General features: G+C 36.9%; 1 protein-coding gene across 6 annotated transcripts in view; it reads left to right on the top strand.

The window, feature by feature from the left end:
• ARHGEF7 (Rho guanine nucleotide exchange factor 7) overlaps positions 1-16,613 on the top strand; it is a 128,829-nt gene extending 112,216 nt beyond the window's left edge. For 4 of the 6 annotated variants that reach the window (XM_064503906.1, XM_064503908.1, XM_064503916.1 and 1 more), the window contains 3 exons: positions 9,999-10,098; positions 10,779-10,833; positions 13,422-16,613. In XM_064503906.1, coding sequence (XP_064359976.1) covers positions 9,999-10,098; positions 10,779-10,833; positions 13,422-13,544 — 278 coding nt within the window. In that variant the 3' untranslated portion in view covers positions 13,545-16,613. Of the gene's footprint in view, positions 1-821; positions 3,811-9,998; positions 10,099-10,778; positions 10,834-13,421 lie in introns of those variants that run through there. The other 2 variants (XM_064503907.1, XM_064503909.1) reach the window with 1 other exon arrangement.
• The last annotated feature ends 3,518 nt before the right edge of the window (positions 16,614-20,131 follow it).

The raw sequence follows: 20,131 nt of genomic DNA, 5'->3' as shown, positions 1-20,131 counted from the left end.
TTTCTATGAATTCAGTTACTACTTGGTTAAACAAATAACTATGGGCACAGGTACAGATGAGTTGTAGTTTGACAGCCCCTTTGAATGGATGAAGGTGATGTTGCTGATTTAAAAAATGAGCAGCCCTGCTCTGTGTTGAGAATGCCTCTAAACCTTTGTTTTTTCCCCTGTATTTCTCCCTCTATAATGCTGACACCAACACTTATGTGGCTCTATTGTGAGCTGGTGGGGAAATTACCTGCATTTTTGCAGGGTTAATCTTCATTTGAAACTGTTCCCTGATCTGGTTCACCAAGCAGCTGTAGAAATGGCTGTTTCTTTGCAAGGGAGGGAAAGAATGGCGGTGCAGAAACAAACAGTGAGATTTGGGGAGGGAAAAGGGCTTTTGCTTTTCATGTCAGTGCCGGATTGTGCTGGCTTAATGTGCTTATTGCTCTGTCTCAATTCAGATTCCCCCAGATGAGAGTTGACTCCATATTTGAAAAGAGCCAAACTCCCCTTCTGAAAAATCTATCCTCAAACAAGATTTTCGTTATTCAGAATTCTCAACTGAGGCTGCTTAGGAGCTTAAAAGTAACTTCAAAAATTGTGTTGTAACAATTCAAAAGTTATTACATGATGAGTGTAACTTATACCTAAAACCCAACCAAAAAAAAAAAAAGCTTTGGTGCCTTTTTAACAATATTTTCTCTTTTCCTTCTCTTCCCATCACCTTTTGCTTTTGTTTCATGTGTTTGGTTGTGGCTATTCCTTACGTTCTCCTCCTCATTCCACCTCTGCCTATCCACATCCACCATTTCATTTCACCTATACATCCTTAGCATGGCAAGGCACTGACCTGATGCATAATCACGTCTTGGCTGATGATGACCAATCAAGTCTAGACTCCTTGGGTCGTCGCAGTAGTCTTTCTCGTTTGGAGCCTTCAGACCTCTCAGAAGACTCTGACTATGACAGTATATGGACAGCCCATAGTTACAGAATGGGGTCTACATCTCGTAAGAGCTGTTGCTCATATATCTCTCACCAGAACTAATGCACTTCTGAGCTTTTTCTTAACAAATGCTTGTTGTATCACAGCCTGCTTTTCTTAGATGTTTTCTTGCTGTTCCTTGTCTCTTTAATGTGATATTTTAACAACTTCTGAGGGAGCTTCTGATACTTCATTTATACCTGGTGGGAAGGCTCTATTGCCAATTTAATACACATACAAATAAGTGATTTTAAAGAGTGTATATCCTGTTAAGGATGATATTTCTTGAGGTTTTTTTAAGTGACTGACATTAATATGTAGCTCTGAATGTTCTGTTTTTTTGACTTGGTCAGTGTAGCAACAGGTCCTTTCTTCTTTGCTTTTATTTCTTTTGGATACAGCATGTTTTTGTATTTTGTACTGAAACCATACTGGTCTAAGAGCCAAGTGCCAGCAATATGGAAATACTTTAGCCTTAGTGGTTGAATTTTCTGTATATTATTAACAAATTACAAAGCTGGTAGAGTAAGAGAAATATAGTTTAAAAATAAGCAGTACAAGAACTGTAAAATCATTCAGATATTCACATATCTGCCCCACTTGTTTGGAAGAGCATTTGCTAATCTATGAAAATTTCTGTTTTTATACTTCTGTCTTTTCCTCATTGCTTAGACGTTTATATGAAGGATCACACTGCTTCCCCCCACCCCTAGTCTGGCAGTTATCATGAAAACCTGGCAGTCCATGCTCATTACATGCAGTGTTTTGATAATCTCATATTACCTATGGTCATACTGTCACTTTACTGTATGCAGTAGTGTGGTAGAAAACAGGTTTAGATGTCTACTTGCCTGTTAAAATACACAACTGTCAACTATAAATCGACCATTCTTCTTGAAAAGACAAGATACAAATGGTTCCCATGATGAAAGCTCGAGTGGTCAGCATCTGAAGCTGTAGGTACAAGTGTGATCAAATTGGCTCATGTGAAGTTCTTAAAAAATAGTGCTTGGCTTTTGGCTTTTCCTGTTTGGAGCATAGCATGTCTGTGACAGATTTTGTCTTGTGACTTCTCTCATGAGCAGGTTTGTTTTCAGCAACAACTCTTCACTTACAATAATGTTGGTTTTACAGAGAACTGTGACACCTTATACACAGCCGAAGGTCTTGAACCTGCACCTGGGGCATTGCTGGGGCAAATTTGTGGTCTGTCTTGTGGATAACATAATTGGAACTGAAACAAAAATGAAATATCTTCTGAATCTTCGTTAGCATTAGGGAAGAGCATATGCTAAAAGGACAGTAACAGTTCATATTTTTTCACCAGGATCCCTGGTGCCATTCCCTTACCCCCTTTCAAATAGGTACGTTATTCATGTTCAAGTATTACTACTTGAACAAGTTCAGAATAATCTTGGTGCAATTAACTGCTGCCTGGGAACTTGATCACACTGTTTAAAAGTTTATAGGTAATTAATATCTTTCTGCAGGTTACATGAGCAGAAAGTTAATAATTGCTAGACATGAATGATTCCAGAAGGTTATCAGCATGGAGGAAGCTATTTCAAAGTAGTTCATGTCTGTAGATTTACATTCAGTCTTGCATTGTTTGATCACCCATTTTATCCTCTCTCACTGTTGTTTGTATTTGAAATTTGACTAGCAAGCAGCAATGATTACTGAAGAGAATTTTCAGGGGTATATGAAAAAAACCTAGTGGTTGTCGGTTAACTTAATGGCCAGGAACTTACGTATGTTGAACTTTAACCAATACTCCTCCAGTTCAAATAGAGAGAGGAAATAAGTATGTGTGCTCCATACCATTCCACAGTGCATCTGTAAGCCACTTCACTCTTCCTTTGAGTTGAGAGTGGTTGTTTTTAATTATATGAAAAGTATGGATTGCTTTTTCCCATTTCTTAAGCTGTGGTGTTCTAGTTAAATAATGTGTTCTGCATTGGATAAATGATAATTCTTTTATGACTGTTTCATGTTATAAAGTGTAAATGAGTTTGAAATGCAGCTGCTGCACTTGAACTTTCCTTATCACACAGAATGCTTTGTTATCCAGATCTGAAGATTTTATTGACTTTCTATGCACCAAAGCTTTGACAGTTTACCACCGTTAATTATTGTAGCATTTGAGTCACTAATTATTATCATAATTATGATCTTTCATATTAACATCACTGCGCAGTTAAAATCATTTGCTGTCTTCAGTGTTACAGGCCGTTAGCTATTGTGAATTGATTAGGAGTATTAATGCAACATACTTTTTTTTTTTTTTTTTTTAAAAAAAAAAAAAAAAAAAGCAAACGTGGAGATGGTGGTATTCAGTCCAAAGGTTCAGTGTTTCTATTTTTGTGGAACTTTAGTCATGGTAACAATAGTACCTTAAGTTTATGCAATTCTGTAAAATATATGTGTACAGTTAACATACTGGAAGGATGAAGAATCTGAATTAGAAGGTAGGTTCAAGCCATTGTCAGCCCCTCTTCACATGGCTTATCCAGTGTTTCCATAAAATTAGTATTTACCATAAATTGAAACCAACCTATATTGTGTTTTGAATAATCTTGCCAAAACACAGTCATGTGTATATAGTGACGTAAAACATAAAAGAAAATTATATATATTGTGAACTTCATTTGTGAATGGGAGAAGCCATCTTTAGTAGGTGACTGCCTTTTGAAAACACAAAATGGATGTATATCTGAATGTTGCATTGTACTGTACAGTATGCATATTGTTCGTGATTGCATATATAAATTCAGTGTTTTGTTTTATATACAAAGGACATCTGTTATGTACAGTTGAAATAAATTTTGCATTTGTTAGACTGTGACTTTAATATTTAATTAATATATAGGGGGAAAGGATGGCATAACTTGGAACTTTACATTTAACTCCCTCTTCTCCCCTTGCCTCCTTTCTCTCTCTCCCTTCTCTCCTGAGGAATCAAATCCTGAAGCAAAAGAGCTTCTCCCCTGCCCCCCCCCCCCCAAGTGTGTAATCTGTGTTTAATATAATTGACAACTGCAGGCAATTCCTTGTAACATGAACTGTGTATCCTTCTGTATCCTCTCCCCCCCCCCCTTTTTTTAATAACTATCTGGAAATTTTGCCATCTATAAAATGTTTCTCTGCTTTTACTGCCTCTGATTTTAACTGATCTTAATTTTTAACTGATTATATTTGCTTTTTCATTGTTTGTACTGGTATGTTCTCAGTAAAAGCACAGGCTGAATAACTGGAACAATTGAAAACCAATTTCTGTAGGTCCTGTTACCAGAGATAATTTGTTTCTACACCCTTACATATTTTCAAGATTTAGTATTATAACATTTTGGTTTTGAAAACAAGAGCTATCTTAAGTGCTTCTACTAAAAGTTGCTTAAATTTGAGTGAATTTAAATAAAATAATGGACTAATATACATACTAAAATGTTCGCATCAGAATATATATCTCCTAGTAGCAGATAGTAGATATAATCTCCTAGTACTACTAAAATGTCTTAAAGACTTTTTTGCTGTGATTGTAGCAACTCTGGTTTTAGACGTACAGCCCTCTGGTTGGATATTTTTGTATTGGTTGATGAGATACAGCAAATTTTGTGGGGTAACTCTTTCAAAATGTTGTCTTAGAAATCTCCTATTTTTTTCAGGTGATTTATATGTCTTTCAAAGTATTTATTCTGTTCTTAAATGACAAACACTTTTGCATATTGAGTTGTATGTTGACTTCAGTCCATTTCAATGATTAAAACATTTTGTTGTAAACTATACAAATCTGTCATCTGAGTCATGTGGGGTTCTTTCCTACTTATGTATCGCTGCTAGTTTAAAAACAAACAAACAAACAAACCTTCGTGCCAAAACCTGTTTGCTACTCCCAAGAGATTGCGAAGGGTAGACTTTAGTTTGGCCCTATGTTTGGATTCTGATCAATTGTTACTTGCATGAGATACTGAAGAGCTCCCTCTTGACTTTGGCAGATCTGTAGCATGAATGATTTTTTTAGTACTTTAACCTGAATAGAGTTTGGAAGCACTATTTTTAGGATTCTTCATTTTGGGAATTCACTGAAGAGTCATTGAGAAAAAGATGGTTAATGTGGCAGGTCTGCTCATCCACTTTAACATTTTGAATGTGACTAATGCAATGAGAAGCTGAATGCTTTAAATGACGAGTAGTTCTTATTTTTTTTGTTCAATATTTGCTTCCACAGGAAAATGCCATGTCTTGTGTCTACCAGTGGCTAATCATGCATTTAACCAGTTGTGTGTGCGCACGTATTTGTCTTTCAGTAGCAAGTCGACTTCTGTCTTTGAAACTCAAGCAAATAAGTTTGAAGAGTTTGTTAGCTTATGAAGAGATCCTAGTAAAGTTGGTAGAAAACAGAATTGTGTATTTACAACTGCTGTTTCTAAGTTTTGACCTTTATTGTGCCTTGTTCCCCTCCTTGCCTCTCCCAATGCAAAAAATATGAAAAACGAAAAAAACCTGCGATACTTGGAAGCTGTTCAGTAGAGTCATTACTGATGGTATCAAATTATGCCATGAGTTTTTGGAAGTTAACCACCATATAGGGGGAATAGTTACATGGGCAAATTGAGGACTTGAACTTCCGTTGCTTAAATTAGGAACCTCATAGTCGTGGGAGGAAGGCAAATTTGATTATCACTGTTGAGACTACCTAGGTTGAGCCTTATAAAGAGGGCTATCTGGAGGAGCCCCATTCTTGATGGACTGCAAGGAGAGGCCCTGATGTTAGCTACTCAAAGCAGGTGGTGTGAATCCTCACCTCCACTTTACTGTTGGCTTAAAAGGTTCCTAAACAAACAAGGTCTCTGAGCATAGGCAGAGAGTTAATATCTGGTTAAAGCGAAGTTATCTAAATATCAGCCGCTTCTCCTCTTGCTTCCCTTCTGCCTGAGGTAATAAGGTCTGAGCAGAACTTCTGGACTCTCTCCATGTGTGCCTCCTAAAAGATTCAAAATGAAGGATCAGAGTGATTACCAGCACTCCTCCTTTTGAAGCCTGACTTCTGTAAGGATCCAGTATCATCCCTTATGAACCTTTTTTTTAAGGTGTCTCATACTCCCCTTGGGGAAAAAATAAATAAAAAGCTGGGGTTGTGCGGTTATGCTTGCAACCAGACATCACTGAGAACCTCTGTGGAATTCAGTCTGCACGCTTATTCCTTTTCATTTTGTGTTAAGACTGTACTCCAGGGCTATGAGTGATCTAGAAGTTTCAGACAAAGTGAACTTTTTTTGACATGAAGTCTCTCAGTCATATAAATATCCTTCAATTTTCCTTTTTTTTCCAGCTATGCCGAGAGTGGCTTGCCAGTGTTGCTGATTAGGCCAGGGAGGGGATCAGATACTGGTAACTAAAAGCAATGGGCTCTCACTCACAGGCTTGGTCTGTGTGTCAGGTGTTTTGCCACATTACACAGTGGCTGTTGCTAAGGTTTCTGGCCCAGATCTCTAGGTCAGAATGTCAATGCTATATGGTTAGAATGCCAAAGTTATGCCGTTTGGAGTATGGTGTTGGCAAAAAGCATTGTAATTTTTTATCTTCCAATCTAGGTGGAAAATACAAATAGTAGATAGACTCCTTTATTTTGTTGATGGCATTTAATTGATGGAAATTTGGTTGAATCTTGATTCTAGTGGTCAGTCATGCATTTTGCCCTTAACTTTGCCCTTATGCAACAGACTTAGAGTGGCATATCTCATTCTTCTGAGACATGATTTATGAGGTTGATTTCTGAGGCTTCCCATTGAAAAGTTAGGGCAGCTTCCTTGGCCTTAAAGTTTGTTCACTAATCTGAAGTAATTGTCTGGGTTTGCCAAACACCCTTTCTTTTTCCCTACCACCCTTCTTCCCCCAGGGCCCCTGTTCTCCCCCAAATGAGAACAAAACCAAACCCTGTAAAGTTCGGCGTGTTTTTTTTTTCCATCTTTATTTTAAACTAGCACGTTTGGTTGTATTGTCTCAAAGTGGTGTAGGACTAGCTTTGTTAGAAGTCAATTTAAACATTGTCTTTTTGCATGTCTGAGGCAGAATGAGATTGAGTAGTGTCTGAGAAATTCAGCACTAAACTTGCAAACTTAGGATTGAAGAATGGTGGATATGGCAGCCTGAAGTAACTTTTGATTCTTCTGTGCTGCTTCATGGAGCTTGAATGTGTCTTGGACAGGTGCTTAGGGTAATCTAAGTTGTAGCAACTTTCTGGACTGTCTTATTAATTTGACTGTGTATGTAATATCCACTGTGCTATAATGCAACCCCTGTCTTCCTGTCCTGAAGCTGTAGCTTGTAAAAGTTTTCTGGAGAGAAATAGTTGCATAGAAAACGGCCATAGAGAACCTGGCAGAGGCACAAGGTACAATTTAGGGAATATTACTTAGTGCCAATAATGAGGTGATACTTTATTTGAAATTCATTTTAGATGCACATTTACAAGTAAATGCACCAAAAAAATGCAAAGCTTTTGGCATAAATGATATGGAAAAGCAGGACAAGGAAGTATCTTAGTTTTGCCATTTGAATTTGGCACAGAAAGTCTGATACTATTGTGTGAATATTCATTTGATTACAGTTTTGTTGCAGGATGGATGTGTGTTTATACCTTTTGATACTTAGCAAATGTTGTGAGATTAAAAAGATAAAGGAAAAATACAATTTCTTTTTTTCAGTATAAAGATGAACAATAAAAGCAGAGAGGGTTCTGTGATATGAGTGAAAAAGTTACAACGTGATTGAGGGTATCAGAACAATGAAAACGAGGTTAAAATTTGTGATATCCTGAATTCCACGGTAGTTAATATATTGTGGCACAAAAAGATCACTGTTTACAGCAACAGTTTACATCACGTAAGTGTGTATGTGTGTAGTATGCTGTCCTTATGTGTATGTTGGTGGAAAATTTTGTTTTTATGAAACTGTACATTCTGTGTCTCAGTAGTATTAAGTGCATTCTGTGCTGTGCGGTCCACAAACATATGCTGATGTGTCTACATCTGTTTTACATGCATGCGTATATATAACTGTACAGTTACTTTATTTTTTTAAGCTGTCTCCTCCATGCTATTTCTACCTTTCAAAGGACCCATGTTACTCTGACCAGGCAAAGACAATTGAATGGAGCTCCATATAGATGTAACCATAATGTACTGCTCCCTTTGGTTGAAGGGAATCATGGGGGAGAAACACAAGGCAATTCTCCCTCTTGGCTCAGTTTCTTTCTCAGCATGTGCTGTGCTGAGGTGCTCAGAATTGATACTGGGACCGAAAATTTAGTGATCCAGTAGCAGCAGGCGTAAACTAACTTTCTAAAATAACATTGAGCTCAATGTTCTGTGTTATGTCTTGAGCTAATGAAACAGAGCAGTAACCAATTAACTGAAATAAAGATGAGACAAATTTTTGCAGTTAATGGTTGATAGCACAAATAGGGAAATGCCCTTGAGACCCTTACAGAGCTTTGCTATGCTTATTTTTCAAGTCATTCCTTCCCTGAGAAGGTTGTTTTTTGTTTTTTCCCCCTAAGTTAACCCATTAAAGATTTGTCCACTGACTGTCATATACTGTTAATTCTTTACTGTCAGCTTAAAGAAACCCTTTCCTCCATTAAAGGATATTTGCCCTTGTTTACTAAAGTAACGTAACTAGCTTAGCACCTACTGTGGAGCTATGTTCTTTTTTCTCCTACAAGCTCATGTTTAGAACCCAACACTGCAGTTGTTAAGGGGAGTAGATATTTTTCTTTTGATTTTGTGCATTTAGATTATGTATTTTATTATGAATCCTAGAAGAAAGGCACTGTTACCACAAAGCAGCTGTTTGGCAAGAGCTAACTAATTTCTCCTAACAGGCATGCACCCTGTAGTACACAATTATCAGTTCAAACTGTGCTTAAAATTAAGCTATTCCTGGTTAGTCAAAATCTGTTACAATGAATTGGTAAACAAGCGCATATTGTTTGTTAAAACTGACATCTTGGTTAAATATGCAAGAACTTTAATGCCTTGTCTACTCTGTTTGAATTCTGAACAAATTCTTAGCTATTTATTTACATTATAGTGTATATATACACACACATATATACATACACACACACACAAAAATGGTTTTATTATTGAAAAACTGCTAGTAATTTGTTGCAGCTTAATTAAATAGCATTTCTAGAATATATGTGTTTTTGGATGGATACATCTGAGCAGTAGATTTTTCTATTTAGAACTACTTTTTTAGAAATTATATGAACGATCTTGATGTTAAAAATTGTAATGATTGTGAAAAAGTGTTCTGAAGATGTTATCGAATGTTTTGAGTTTTGTCATCAAACCATTTTAACTGCTTTAAAAATATGTATTAAATATGAACTATATTTCATTTGGTAGCAATTTGTTATGGGACTAAAGGCCTGTGTTTATGTGTATGTGTATATATGTCTATGCACATACACGTGCAGTTGTGGTGTTTATAGTTTTCTTTCTGGGAAAAGGGATTTTAAATTTCTTTTCTCCTTCCATCCTTCTATCATTTGGTATCACTATTCCGCTTCTTACTGATAGCGTAATTGATTTAGAGTGGAATTATTTCTTGGATGCATATCAGTGTGAGATCAGAATCTGTCCTTGAGGCTTAAATTGCTGTTGCTTAAACATATTATTCGTTCTCTGATGCAGCTATGATGAACTTGTATAGATTTTACTGATAGTTGAATAGCTTACTGTTCCTCAAACTGGGTGTAATATCCCCCTCGATAGCACAGAGGGGTTCTGTCATCAGCAGGATAGGAATGGGTCAGACAATTTTTTGTTGTAGTGTAAGGCTGTGGGTTCAAATGTGAAAAGATACGTCAGTAACTGTGTGTGCGGAGGAGAGGACAAAATTGAAAGTGATACACCTTGGTCATGCAGGTGTATCATATAATAAATGAAAAAATAATCTTTAAGATGTCCCAGCATTGTTTGCAAGTTGCTCATTTTGTCATTTATTTTTACAACAGGTTCCCGTAAAGAATCAGCTCCTCAAGTCCTGCTTCCGGAAGAAGAGAAAATTATTGTAGAAGAAACTAAAAGTAATGGTCAGACTGTTATAGAAGAGAAGTAAGAAAACTTTAAATGAATGATGGATTGAAACAGTAAACTTTGCACTCTTCTTCATCTCCCACCTCCTGTTGTAGTAGTAGTAGTACGAGGGGTGTGTGTGTGGTATATTACTAGTGGGGGAGACAGCTGCTTGGAGTATGCTGCCAGGCCTTGCAGGTGCAGTGGGCCTTCCTTTAAATGCTTGTAGTCTGGCTGCTCTGTATATGCTACTCCGTTTCTTTCTTCTGTACCAAGAATTGATACGTTTCACTTGTAAATGGTTTTTGTGAGTGCTGTAGAATTTTGGTATTAAATTGGTATCATCTTCCCATTTTGTGTGGGGTATCAGTCTGGTTTTTTTGGTGAGATGTATGTTGAAAGTGAAATACAATTCTGTTACAGAAACATAATACACAGAATGGACTTATACTGGTTTCTGTATTATGTTTCTGTAACAGAATTGTATTTCAAGAACACTTTTGTTTGAGGGGTCTGTCCTGTCATAGAAGCTAGTGAAAGGTCCTTGCCTAACTGAACGTAAGTCAGGATTAAGAGACGATTTTTAACACTAAGTTTTTTGTGAAAATGGCTGTTAGATATTTTTTGTTTTTGATATACTTCATATATCAGTTTAATAATAGATTTAGACATGTTTTCTGAAAACTGTTATAACAGATATTCTTTTTCTTTTATTTTAGAAGCCTTGTTGACACGGTATATGCATTAAAGGATGAAGTACAGGAATTAAGACAGGTTGGTAACGTGCTATATTTATACCAAGATAGAGAATGGAAGGATGGAAAGCTCATTATAAAAATAAATATAGCTTTTAAATTGATACAGTTTGACAGGGATGATTTTAAATTTTGGACTAAAGTCAAGACCCTGAGATTTGATTTTAGAAATAAATCTTGACAGCTTGACAAAAGGCACTCTGTTTTGTGGCTGTCATCTGTCCTCGGCGTGCCAACCTATGCGAATTGCGTTAAGTATCCTGAGGTGACTTACTAAGCTGTGTTTCATTTATTTACAAATGTTACAACTTGCGAAGTGCTGAAAGCACTAAATAAATTCGGTTCTGCTATATCAGCAGCAAAATAAGGGTATAGAGACTGTGGAATAGTATTTGCTCTTAGAGTGTATAATTTTAGTAGTATAAATATGTGTATCTGTTTAGGCCTTTTTTAAACAGTTTTTCAGTAATCTGAACACCTCTTACAACTCAGTTCTTAAAACCTCTCATTTCAGGAGACAAGAGAGTCCTTTTCACTGCTTATCACGTGGCCTTTTTTTAATGAGGGCTACAGGTTAGCTTAGCCAGCTGATTTGTCACTTGAGGGAATTGTACAAGATCTCACCTGCATAGCTGGTATGGAGGATGCAGCCAATGTTTTCAGCATGTTTTAAGTATCCATTTTTGAGTTGTTTAAAAATAAGCCTTCTTGTCAGGACACAGTCTGTTTAAACCTTGTTTATGCTGCTGCACATACTCATTGCTTAATGTGTAGGCAAAAAGACATTAAATTATCTTTGCTCTCCAATGTGTGAACTAGCTAACTGATCTTAACAGATCTATGACTCAAGAAGTCTGATAAAATCTCCTGTGTTTTATATAAAATGGATTTATGTTCAAGTTACTGCAGTTTTGGGGCCATAAACATGAATCCAGATTCTTTGCCCATCTTTAATAAGTATGCTCAATATTTTTAAAGATAAGATAGTTTATGTATTTAATTTTTGGTGGTTTCAGCCTATAAAGCATGTGTATCCCAGGTCTGAAGTCAACTTGACAGTCTTTTTAAAAAGACAGTTCACTTAATATGGGCAGCAGTGATAACCTGTTAGCCTTTCTGTGGCCTGACTGCTTCAGTATCAAGGATAAAAGTGCTTCCACTGCTCTGTGCATGACCCTAAACAAAAAGTCACCTTTTCCTCAACTTCAAGTAACAGCTCTCTTGCCTTGTTCCACTCCAAATAGACATCTTCAGAATCTCATAGCTTCTGAAACAAAGAGCTATTAAAGCCTAACTTCATTGTCTTGTATATTTGAGATCTTAGCTTAGAAGCTTTTACTGGTCCTTTGCTGTGATGTTGCCAATTCTTGAAATGGCAGAGAGAATCTCTAGGATGGGAATGTCCCAAGTGACCCAAGGCTTCATGGATAAGAGCCGTCTGGGAGTACGTGGTGGTTGGTGTCAGTCCCAGACCACCAGTTCGTGACAGTTACCACAAAAAATGGGTCCCTTGCAGCTTCCATCAGTTATTTATAACTATTGTTCCACAGAGATTACACTGTAATAGTACAATCCTAAAGGGGGAAAGGGGGGAACAGAAGGAAAAGTAAAGAAAAGAACTATGTATCTACAAGAAAAAAGTTGAAATTTTTCAGTTTCTCAATGGACTTGGAGAGATAATGGAGGTAAGGAGGAGGCAGCTGTTGATCCCTTCCTGTTTCTAGAAACTTCTGTAAGTGAGAGCTGATGGGAATCCAGTGGGACCCCTGGATTACAGACCTATGTGTTAAACACCAGGAGATCCTTGATCCTGGGGTCCTAATATAATTGTTGCCTTAATTTCTGGTTGCCTCCCCACTTTTGCCAGTATCACCCTGGTCTCTACTGGAATAAACAATATAAGCTGTGGTTCAGTCAGTAATATTGTTACAGTCCTGCCAATAATGGCATTTCAGTGCATGGTGCAAAATACTGAAACCTGACTCATTCATTAACACATGTGCACGGTGGTGGTGTTTCTTTAAATTCAGACTCTTCTTAGATTGTCAGTAGTTGTCTGGCTGGCTTAAGACTTAGTCACAAAACACTTTTCTGAGAACATAGATAGTTTTCAGGATGCCCCTTTCAACTATTTACTTTCCTAATTAAGCAAGTTAACTTGCATTAAGTTTTAAGAAGCTTTTCTGAGATTGCAAAACTAGTGATAATCACAGGAGGCTCTTACAGGGATATTTATTCTACTGTTATTGTTCTGTTTCCCTTCTCACTAACACCAAGTACATTCAACTGTTCCTTGATCAGCTTTGAGCAAAAGAATTCAAAATTGTTGGCCATCTCTTGCTAGCACTTGCATTATGAAGCACTTCTAAGTGTAAATAGGAAATACCCCAGTTTCCATTTGGTGGTTTTGTTTCATTGTGTCAAGTATTGTGTGTAACTTGTGAAATTTTAATAGAAGGCAGAATAGCTGCTCTGCTTGTGAACAGCTAGTAACAGTCTTACTGAGAAGAGCCTTCAGAATTTGTGGTTGATGGTGTACGTTTGGTTGGAAGAGATCAGTTTGTTGTTGTAAAAAGATTTGCTAATACTTCTGTCTCTATTAAACAGGATAACAAAAAGATGAAGAAATCATTGGAAGAAGAACAAAGAGCTCGCAAGGACTTGGAGAAGCTAGTTAGAAAAGTTCTAAAGAACATGAATGACCCATCTTGGGATGAAACCAACTTATAACTAATTTTTTTTTTCTTTCTATTGAAAGACCAGTTGTAAAACTGAGCTGGGAAGCCTTCTGACATTAGTCAGTGTTGCATCAAGAGCACTACAAAACAGGATTTAACTGGATCTAGTGTTTTTTTTTCTTGCTCTGAACGCATAGAAACAGCCAAGCCATTCACTGAAGCAATCTATACTTTAAATGGGGAGACCATGGATCCTGAACTCTACTAAACTTAATTTGTTTGCATCTAAATTACCTCATTTTGCAGAAAGTGCAGCACCTGACTAAAAGTCCATGTTTTTCAGTGGCTTTTTAATTAAATATATATTTTTCTTGTAAATATCTGTAATTTTGAATGCATATGTGATTGATGTATCAGGGCTGATATGTTATTTTTTCCTCCTGTTATTATAATGGTCACAAGTGTTAGAAATGTTGGCAGTACTGTCTCACCTATGGAAGGTCAGAGTTCTTTGTGGATAATTACGGATTTGTTCCAAATTACCCATTCATCACACAAACAAATTTTAAAAGGTGTTTTTTCTATCGGCCACTGTATTTAAAACCTTTTATTTATGCTTGTGCATACATTTTTAAACAGTTTACAATTCTTTAAAAACAGTATGAAAGCAAAATGCAGAAAATTGTTTATTGACAATAGAAGTAATTTTTAACAAAACAAATGCCCATGATTTACATCTATTTACATTTATTTGGTGAATTAATTTGCTGTGCTTTGGCCACCAAAAGACTGATGTACTTGCCTGCTTTTTATGACTGTGATTTTTAGGTGTTTATGTACTACATTTTCTATTGTTGGGCTTAAATATACAGCTGGCTGATAATTTAACGGATCATACAGTTTGTTAAAGCAAAAAAATCAATCAGATTCATTTTTTGTGAATAAATTGTTGCTATTTATTTTTTATGGTCACAACAATTAAATTCTAGGTAACCTTTGTGCATAAGGCACATGGCCTAGGCCAAACTTCATTCAGAGCTCTCTTCTTATACCACTATATGATATTCTTTTTTGTTTAGAATTTCCAGACTGTGGAAGCAGAGTCAGTCATTCCTTTCCCATCCTGTTTTCTCAGTATATTACTGGTTTCCATCCCACTAGAATTTAAACAAACAAATCTGGAAGTAAAGTTTTGTTCATCATATTGAAATTCTTAATTTGCACCTCTGACAGATATGACAATACATACAGTGAATATCATTGAAAACCTTTCTTCCTTAGTCTGGTAGGTGCAATTACTGCAATCCTTTCCTGTATTTAAATTAGGAGGAGATGCCATGTTACTGCAAAGGGTGAGCTTCAGTTGGAGCACTTAACATACTAAATCCCTTAAAGCTCATTGTAGAAGTTTCATTGATTTCAGTAGGCTTTGGGTCAAGCTCTAACAGTCCAGTTTTCTGTGGTGTTTTTCTGCAGTTAACAGCCAAAAGTGCAAGTATAGCACAGACGAAGTTGCACCTTTGGTAGTCCTGATTTTCTAATGCCCTTTAACTGGTGTTAAATTTAATGCTTGGACTTGAACAAATATTTATAAACTTTGTGAAGTTGGAGCCTGGATGATTATGATGATAACAATTTTCATGTGCAGTTTGAATCTGATGAAAAATGTATTTTTAAAGCTGTTCTTGGCTGAGAAAAGTGGATAGTTTTTTTTTTTCCTCTGCAATAGGAAACAGTATCAAAGATTATGTATTTGAGAAACTTCTGTGGGAACAAATGCTTAATAATATGCATGGACAATTAATTGTCTGATTTTAGAGAACTGAATATATCTGTAGGTATTTAAATCTGTGTTCCTACAATTCAACATGTTTTCCTTTAATTCTGGAAGAACAGACTGTGTAAGAAAGAATTAAAAATGTCTACTATAGCTCAGTTCCACATATTCACAAACCTTTAAGTTAATGACAATTCCTGATACAAAAATCCTTTTCTGTTGTTTGCAGTTGCACAAAAATGTGAACTGACATATATAATTATCCTTGTATTTAGAAAATACTCTTGCTCAAAGCTAAGTGATACTAAACACTGCAAATTCATTGCATATTGGCTAAATTTAGATTTGAGAATGCCAGTATAATTAGAATTTGGTAACACATTTTTACTTTCTATATTTCAGTGTGAATTTTAATTTTCCATTGAGAAAGGACATTCCAGAGGAGGAAGTACCAAAAAAAAAAAAAAAAAAAAAGAAAACATTAAGTTTAGCAGTATTTAGCAAATTTTAACTCAGGAACAACTTCCATTGTAACATGAATTTATTTTACGTTGTGTTGTAAAGGGTAGCACTGCTGTGTAAAGTTACTGACACTTCAGTACCTGTGATTCTTACTTCTGACAGTACCCTTCTACTGATATCTAATGAACATGCCTTAAACATTGGGATTAAGCAGTTGTTAAATATGACCAGGACCTAGGGACTGATTTTGGTCAAGGTGGATTGGGATGATGAAGCTTTTTTTTAAAAAAAAAAAAAAAAAAAAAAAAAAAAAAAAAAAAATTAAAATTAATACTGTATGTAGCTTTTGTCCTTAGCTCTAGTGCAGAGAACGAGATTCAGGCTTTTGGGAACCAAGGAATATCTGATCTTTTTTCTTTTACAATTTGTTATACTGTATATAGATTGTAAATTTCACCATGTGACTTTCTGAATTGTTGGGAACTTTATATAAGCATGGATAAATGGGGCACTGTTTATTTAACCTATTAAAGGGTTATTTTCTTTGCTCTCATCATTTAGGGATGAGGAGATGAAGCCATTTCTTATCCTGTAGATGTGAAGCACTTTCAGTTCTAAACTGTCCAAAATGTAGCATAACATTTCTCTGTACTTATTGATGTATGCTTGTTTGTCTCACCATGTCATGACATCTTAAAGATTAAACAACTGACTGCCTTTGTATAAATCTTCTTAATGCCAGTCACTTAGGGAATATAGGGTATCTGTTTACAGTAACTGTGGAGAACTCAAGTTTAGTTTAGATGTCACAATAATATCCTGATATGGACTACGAAAGTGTTTATGCTACATTGTTGTAATTAAACCATTATTTCCCCCCTACCCAATGAAGTGTTACATTTCATCTAATGTGTGGATTATGAGATTAAGAAGGAAAATGTCTTGATTTTTCTGCCATTCATACAAATAACCTGTGCCTTTTAATAGTTGATACACTATTTTGAAAGGGCCTTTTCATGGTCTTTTATAACAACAAATTGATACTTAGAAAACAAAAAAACAAAACAAAAAACAAACAAACAAAAAAAAAGGAGCAGGAAGTACGATCTTAGCTGTCTTGCCTTTAGGAATTTTTACTGCAAATTCTTCGGCAACCGGAACCTGCTGGGGCATTGCAAGAGATGCAGGAGATCAAAGATGGAAGCTGATGAGAGGGAGAAAAATAAAAAACATCAGAAAATTAAATCGCTACATAGATAAAATATTTGTCTACATGCATGATCTGTCAGAATAAACTGGAGATTTGTGATCAGAGTGCATCCTAGGGACATTACTTGCACATGACTGCATGGGAATGCTTTTAGTGGTAGGAACCACGGTGTAGCTTTGTGCAGAATGGCAGGACACGTAATGGGAAGTGTAGGGAGTCGTTTGTTCGAAAACGTAGCTTCAGCCTTTGGGCAAAGCATTTGAAGAGGTTAATAACTGAGCCTTAGATGTGTAAAATAATACCTCTATTTCCATTCAGCTTATCAGTGTCCTGTGATGAAAAAGAACAGAGGACTTTAAGTGTAGCATTTGTCACTTTTGTCAGAAATCTTTCATTTTCTAACTTTTCCTTTGTTTCATCATTGCAAAGACAGCTTTTTTTTCCCACAATTTGAAGCCCTCATTTACTTTTGAGCTTAAAAGTGTTTTAGGATTCCCTTCCCCTCCCCCCTTCCCCCCCCACCTCCCAGGAGTGAGTGGGTTAGTTGAGTTAATAAAAGCTTTCCCCCCAGTCACGTATATATAACATTAAATCTACCAGCATTGCCATAATAGCACTGTTTGCCTGAGATAAACTGGTCTGCCTGCAAGGTTAGGATGTAGAGTAGGAATGGAAATGGTTAGGAGGACAGATGTTTGCTGTGGAAGATGTGAGAGACATGGAGCTGTTCTGATGGGAACAAAAAATGTTTTCCCTTATCTTTTAGCATGGTTGGTTTCTGATTTCTCACCTTAAGTGACTCTTGGTTTTTCAGTCACCATCAGAATTTCTCTTCAAATCATCATTTGTGTCCAACAGGTAAGTAGAAGTTCATGTTTAATTTATTCTTGCTTCTGAAAGGCATTTTTACCATTTCATTAATACTTCACTAAGTAGTTTCTGTTCTAAAATTGTTGCGAGATTTTTGCCATGTGCCTGCCCAGAAGCACAGGGAATGTTTTGCAAGGGTGTAATATGTTTTGATAGTTGGAAGAAGATATGTGGTCTGTCGGTGGAGGGTCTACAGTGTTTCTGGGGAGGTGGAGGAAAAGCAGGGGGAGGATTGGTAGATCAGCAACGTAGGGGTGTGGGGAGAGCTACAGAAGTGCTTTGAAACTTGGAATGAAAAGCAAATGAATGGCTATACTGGCCACCCTTGATTCAGTTAGGGCTGGAGTTAAGGAAGTTAATGATACTACAGGCTGGGCTGGTAGAAGCAGCAGATCAGAGGTGTGGTTTGCATCCTGCTACCAGCACAGCACAAAGAGCTATTTCTGCTCAGGCTGTGATGGTTTTCTGAGAAAAGAGCAGTCACAATTGATCTTGAGATGCTTTTCGCTATAAGTGACTGTAGTCACTAGTATTTTCCATATAATGTTCTGCCTCTAAAGCTCTTGCTGCTTGTCCCAGTGGTATCTAATTTATACTGCACTGGAGCTACTAAACCTAGTACGCCGTGAAGTGTAGATGCAGAACCTGCTGGCTTTGGACTCTTCTGCTGGCTGTGGGGCAGAAGGTGGGAAAGGAGGGAGCATGTAACAGCTATTGATTATGGGAGCATTTGAGAGGCCTAAAATAATCAGAGGAGATGTGTGTGGAACATATACATATTTGTATGTATACTGCAAGTTCCACAGTACTGATGTTGAAGGATCCCAGAAATAGGGAGTCTGCAGTTTGGAGAAACACTGAGAGAAAATTTGAGTTGAGTTGAGAAATTTGCCCTGTCAGGCATGCTTCATAATCTGGAAAAGGAGTATTGACTTGCCATGTGCCTCATGTACTCTTCAGTGCTCCTGCAATGTTTAGGGCTGATTGTGAACTAGCATCTTTTCCTTCTGTGTGCTGAAGCAGTTGGGCTTAGTTTCTCTTATTGCAACTGCTACATTTTTACAATTCCAAAATCAGCTTTTCTGAAGAATACTAGAAGTATTGGATGGTATCATATTCTGTGCTACCAAAAATATATCATTTTATTTGTGTAAGCCCAGATCACACTTTTTTTTTCTTTTTTTTCTTTTTAACTTTTTTTCCCCCCCTTATGTGGACCAAATGCCGTCTTGGAAGGGGAGGTGAGCCTGGATTTGGAACTAAATTAGCCTGAGCTTTTTATGAATTTGAGGGGCTGTCCTCAAGTCCCAGTTCAGGCCCAAATCTAATTCTCGTGTTGTTGCAAGGAAATGAGAACTACAGTTTAATGAGTTACTGTGAACAGTTATATATTATTGCTATTTAAATAGTGAAAATATTAGCAGTCCAAAACTTGCTCAGATAGTCCCTGATTCCCCCCCACGCCGCCCTCTTTTGAACATGCACAGGCTCTCTTTTATGTGAGCATGGCAGAGGTCATAAGCTGTACTTGTTGCCCAAGGACAGTCTGAGAGGCCACGAATTTGTCATGTCCTTCATTTGCCTGGCTGTCCCATGTACACTTGCAGGCCTGTCTGCTGGCTTGCTAAGTTACGCAGCAGCACTAACAAGCTTGGGCATATAAGGCCCTGTGCACATCTCATTGTATCCTCCTGACTTTCCTGTATGTAAGCAGCAAGTCTTATCCTCAGGTTGGCATTTAAAAGGCAATGGAACATTTCACAGCGGGGAAAACTTTTACCTACTGCTAAAAATTAATTCCAGGAATCTGACAAGCCATATGTGGCATCCAGACTATAATGTTACGGGTAGGCGTGGTGAGATTCTGCAAACAATCTTTTTAGCCAATATGTTCCTTATTTTTATTAGAGATCTCTTGCTTGTCAAACAGCTTGTAATAGCTCTGTGTTTTGCTGTGGACAGTAGATGAGGATACAGAAATAGCATGTTTTAACAGTATTTTCCCAGCAGGGGACCATGTTAGCTTCTGCTTTGTCAGAAATGGCTCACAGTTTCCCTGAATTTGAGGCCATTGTGTGCAGTTAATATTTGTACTTTTGTATTGTTGTGTAACTGGCTGGAGTTAGCTTGTTATAAATTTAAAGCTACTTTTCAAGATCCAGGAAATGTAGTCTATTGATAGTTTGTCCTGTAAGAGTAATAGCTCTTTCTGTGGCACTGACTGTGGCCTGCAGCTTGATAGGGGCTTGAAAATGCTCATGCCGCATTTGGCTTAGCACCTGTATGGGTATGGGAGATTTTGTTTTGTTTTCCACATTCC

This window comes from Dromaius novaehollandiae, chromosome 1 (genome assembly GCF_036370855.1).
Source record: "Dromaius novaehollandiae isolate bDroNov1 chromosome 1, bDroNov1.hap1, whole genome shotgun sequence".
In the NCBI taxonomy this organism is placed as follows: domain Eukaryota; kingdom Metazoa; phylum Chordata; class Aves; order Casuariiformes; family Dromaiidae; genus Dromaius; species Dromaius novaehollandiae.
This window is presented reverse-complemented; position numbering and strand designations above follow the sequence as displayed.